Genomic DNA, 4463 nt, shown 5'->3' on the forward strand with positions numbered 1-4463 from the left:
CAAAATATTCAGTACATCTTTTTTTTTTTCAGTATAAGTTTCCAAAATTAATTTTATTAGTAGTGATCCAAATTATTTTTAGAGGAGAAAGTAAGCAAGTTTAGTAAAACACTAATTTGGTTATTAGGCTTCATTTGTTAAGTTTTTTTAGATATTGATTAAATGAACATGTGTCATGTAACCCTCTACTTAAATAAGCACGTTATATAATGTTTTCTAAGTTACTGTACTAATTTTTACGAATTAAAGGATTTTTGTGAAAAATATGATTTATTTAAACTTTTATCACTACTACAAAAATCCCCTTTAGAGGTGGTTTTTAAGCCCTTTCAGCGTCGGTTTTCGCGAAATTCGCTACTGACGCTGATCAGGGCGACGCTAAAGGGTTTATATGAACCGACGCCATATGTACCCCTATGGCGTCGGTTATTAGCTGGGAACCGACGCCATAGGGGTACCTATGGCGTCGGTTCCTAGCCAATAACCGACGCCATATGTGGCGTAGCAACCGACGCCATAGGTACGCGAATTTCAGTTTTTTCATTTTTTTTTAATTTAATTATATAATTTTAATTACATTTTAATTATATATTTATTAATTTATATATTATTTTATTTCATTTAAATTACCTATTTATTTTTTAAAATGTAAATTAAATATTATTTAAATTTGGGTAAAATACATAATTTAATTTCATAAAAGTAATTAAATATTACACAAACACTAATGTAAAATTAGTTAAAAATATTAATAAGTTAATAAATCTAACTACAAGTTAATCTATAAAAATTACATAATGAAGAAAAATTCTTCGACCTTTCAACCTCAATCGTCACCGTGAATCACCGCCATCAATTGTTCGATCCACTTTCGTTGTAGTGGTAACAATTCTGTTTTTGGATCGTATTGCTTCTTACCCCCAAACTGTTAAAAAAATTAAAAATTTATATTAGTTTATGTATATGTATATTATATATTTGTTATTATAGAATTTATATACTATAATCAATAATTAAAACTTACAGCTTTTTGATCTTGTATGTAACGGCTGGGGTTGGCACGTGCGACGATGTCGGTGATATATTTCAAAACATAAAAACCGCATTCTTGGCTTTTAGGTTGTCTTGGACAGTTTGCTTGGTTAATTCCTTGCCACGGGCCAAGATACTCATGTGCGTTCCCTATATACATGAATGCCCTGTTTGGGAAAATTATATTAGCATTTCAATTCGTTAGTTAATTTAAATTCGTTACATAAGAAGTCATTAAATTATTACCTTCCGATCATTTGTTCTATTACTTCGGGAATTGGGCGGCCACTTATAGGGTTTAAATGGATAATTTTCCTTGGCGTAACCACCACTAGCGTCCAATGCATCCTAAAAAATTATATTGGAATATAAGTAAGATAGTATAAAAATAATTTGAAGACATAATATAGAAATGAACAATTAGCACTAAAGAATTTAATAAAGTTTACCCGATATTCCAAGGAATAAAGAACATTTGGTGGTTGTTGTTCATTAATGATAACCAATTAGCCAATCGTCTTGCCGCATCGTCAAAAGATTGACTCTTTTCTTCATCGTTGATCCCATGCACTATGAGAAGCTCTAGGTCGTAAAACTTGAAAAATTTTCTCAGACCGTTGATGCTCTCCCATATGTGCCTGCCAAAAAAATTGTTAGTGTCTTATAATAATTTAACTATAATTTGATATAAGGTTAATTAGATTAAAGAAGAGTATACATCATTCCAAACAGCATTCCCTGGTTGCCGATGTAGTCACACGTAGCAACCTGCTGCAAATCCTCTCTAGATAACGTGATCTGGGTACGCGGTGCAATGAATCCTCGGGGGACAGGAATTGTGATTATATCACGTTTATCTTTGAGCCTCAGGAATTCATGCATCATCCATTTTAGCGAATTAGAGATCAACGCCATCTTCTCTTCCGTGAACAAGTCATCTTCCCGTGCACCACGGCCTTGTGGAGAAAGCATCGGAGCTTTCCCCTTTGACGCATCACGTCTTGAGGGCGGTTGAGCGAGTGGACCCTAAACAAAACAGAACATAATATATATATATCAAATATTATCCAAATTCTACCAAAATTTCGGCAGCATAACGGTTGTAATTGAATGACCCCAAAAATTTTGAACATGACTATATAACGACAAATAACACATATATAACAGTAGTTTGTTCATCCATCCCACCGCAGCACATATATTCGCAGAACCTACTTCACTACGGATGAATATTGAAGATATTCAAACTCCACTAATCATTAATAATTAATTTGAGTTGAGAAGTTACCTCGGTTGTTAAAATTAAGTGTTTAGGCCAAGGAAGGAACATCTGGTATACGTCCCTAACATATCTGCACTCTTCAATTGGGACTGGGATTTCAGCGTCCTCTTGCAGGATTTCCGAAACCATAATCCGGGCATGTGAATTATCGTACTCCTGGCAGTGAACTTTGATCATACCAACATGCTCGTACAAATACGCTCGGGCCACAATGTTGTCGATGTTGTCAGAGAAGAGATGTACTTGCTGATTAAGGGCCGCATGGTCATCGAAATTGTACAGGATACCTTGGTCGTTGAGGGAAATAAACTCCTCAGCATAAGTTTGTGGTTGTACCTCATCCTGAGGAGCGTATGGTTGTGGAACATACGCCTCACCAGCCACCTCTCCTTCTTCCTCTTGTTCGGCAGCGTTTCTCTGCTGCTTAAGGGATTGGACTTCGACTTTTAATTTTTCAATCTCCTTCGCTTGCCGAGCCACAACATCAGACACTTCCCTTTTCTTCCTGCCGAACAGTTGAGATGCCCTGGTGAGGAACCTACAAATCATAAAATGCAAATTAGCTACGATTTTATTTGTGTAACTAAATAAATAACATTTCAAGTAATAGCATACCCAGTAGCCCTGACACGTCCAGGATGCTCTGGTGTCCCGAGCGCCTGCGTCAGGATATCATTTTGGCCCTGGACCTGAATTTGTCCCTGACTAAGCTTCTCCTCTAATTGAGCCTCACGCATATATTCAAGCAATTAGTATATGAATTATATACACTAACTCATGAGTAGAACTGAATTAAGGATTAATATATACTTACTATCTTCTCTGCAATTTCCTTGTCGTAATCAGTGACAAGTTTTCGATTCTTGGTGCGAGATTTAATCCAAACACGGTGGCGGGGGGGATCTGCAACTTCGAGATCCTTTTTCTACATCACGTTATAATAATTAAATGAGTACCAATTAAATTTTATAGCAAAATTGTAGCACATTAAATTTTAAGCATTACTTACCACAGCTTCCCGTACGTTCACCATTCCACTCCGACCACTACGATGTCTGGATTGAATTTTCGATGAACGTTCACGTTGCACCTTACTCAATTCCTACAATGCCAAAAAAATACATTAGATACATGGTGTAACGCCCTAATGCTAAGGCACGCTACAGTGCTTTTTCAATTATTGTGCAATCTTTGCTAATCAAAGAAATTTCTCGAAAAACGTGTAAAATTAAAACTTACTTTAATTATTAAACTTTATAATATAATACAATATTTACAAATTCCGGAATCCCGATTTCAAACTTTGTAAAATTTACTGTTTAAACTTTACATTTCAAAATACATAATTTTCAGGTCGCACAGCGACTTTCAAAATATAACTCCCAGATGTCCCGAGACCGAACACTCCAGGTCGCGCCGCTTGACATGTACAACCTCACCCGAGCTCAGGTTCACTCCTGTTCAGCCTTCGCCTTTCCTTTACCTACACATGGAAGCAGAAACTGTGAGTCAACAGACTCAGTAAGAAATGCATATAACATACCATATAATTTCAGAGCACCGTAAATAGGCGCCCATACACCTATTTACAGAGCTTAACAGATGAGTATGAACGTTCAATACCAGGGTACAACCACTATACCATATGCACATCGTACCTCACTGTACGAGTGTTGGTAGGGTTTACCCCGAACACTGAGTAATACTGAGTGATGTACCACACACCTTAGCATTTCCTCGTGCCCGTGTTGGTATCACTGTAACGTACTCACAGCCACAATAATCACTATACCAATGCACTCTATAACTTATTCATACAAGTGTTGGTAGGGCTTAACATAATTCAAGCATGCATATATAAACACATATACACACATTCAGATAATCACATCATACATTATACACAGTTCTTACCTGTTTTCCGAATTCAAGTGTGCTGGCCGACCTGAACGGAACTCACGTGCTAGATGGATGCCCTAATCACAATAATAGCAACACAGATGAGTGACTCGCTAAATCACTTTCCGGGACTTTAAACTTGAAACTAAAAGTTTCCCTATCGATAAAACTTATGGAAATACCCTAAATATCTCAAAATTGGCCAAAACTAGGGTTCTGGAAATTCCCCCAACAGGCAGACCGGTTCCCA

General features: G+C 36.6%; 1 protein-coding gene across 2 annotated transcripts; it reads right to left on the minus strand.

Annotated features, from left to right (window-relative positions):
* Positions 1 to 605: 605 nt before the first annotated feature.
* LOC133033985 (uncharacterized) lies at positions 606 to 2950 on the minus strand. 2 transcript variants are annotated; one of them, XR_009685973.1, is made up of 3 exons: positions 2321 to 2950; positions 1482 to 2058; positions 606 to 1380 (listed from the first exon to the last, which is right to left on the minus strand). XR_009685973.1 is itself a non-coding variant. In XM_061109024.1 (2 exons), exons 1-2 carry the CDS (start codon positions 2861 to 2863, stop codon positions 1735 to 1737), a joined length of 867 nt encoding a protein of 288 aa, XP_060965007.1. In that variant the 5' UTR covers positions 2864 to 2950; the 3' UTR covers positions 606 to 1734. The 2 variants fall into 2 exon arrangements, 1 of the variants encoding a protein (XP_060965007.1); XM_061109024.1 differs by having other exon boundaries at positions 606 to 2058.
* Positions 2951 to 4463: the final 1513 nt, after the last annotated feature.

The sequence above is a fragment of the Cannabis sativa genome, chromosome 2 (assembly GCF_029168945.1).
Source record: "Cannabis sativa cultivar Pink pepper isolate KNU-18-1 chromosome 2, ASM2916894v1, whole genome shotgun sequence".
Classification (NCBI taxonomy): Eukaryota; Viridiplantae; Streptophyta; class Magnoliopsida; order Rosales; family Cannabaceae; genus Cannabis; species Cannabis sativa.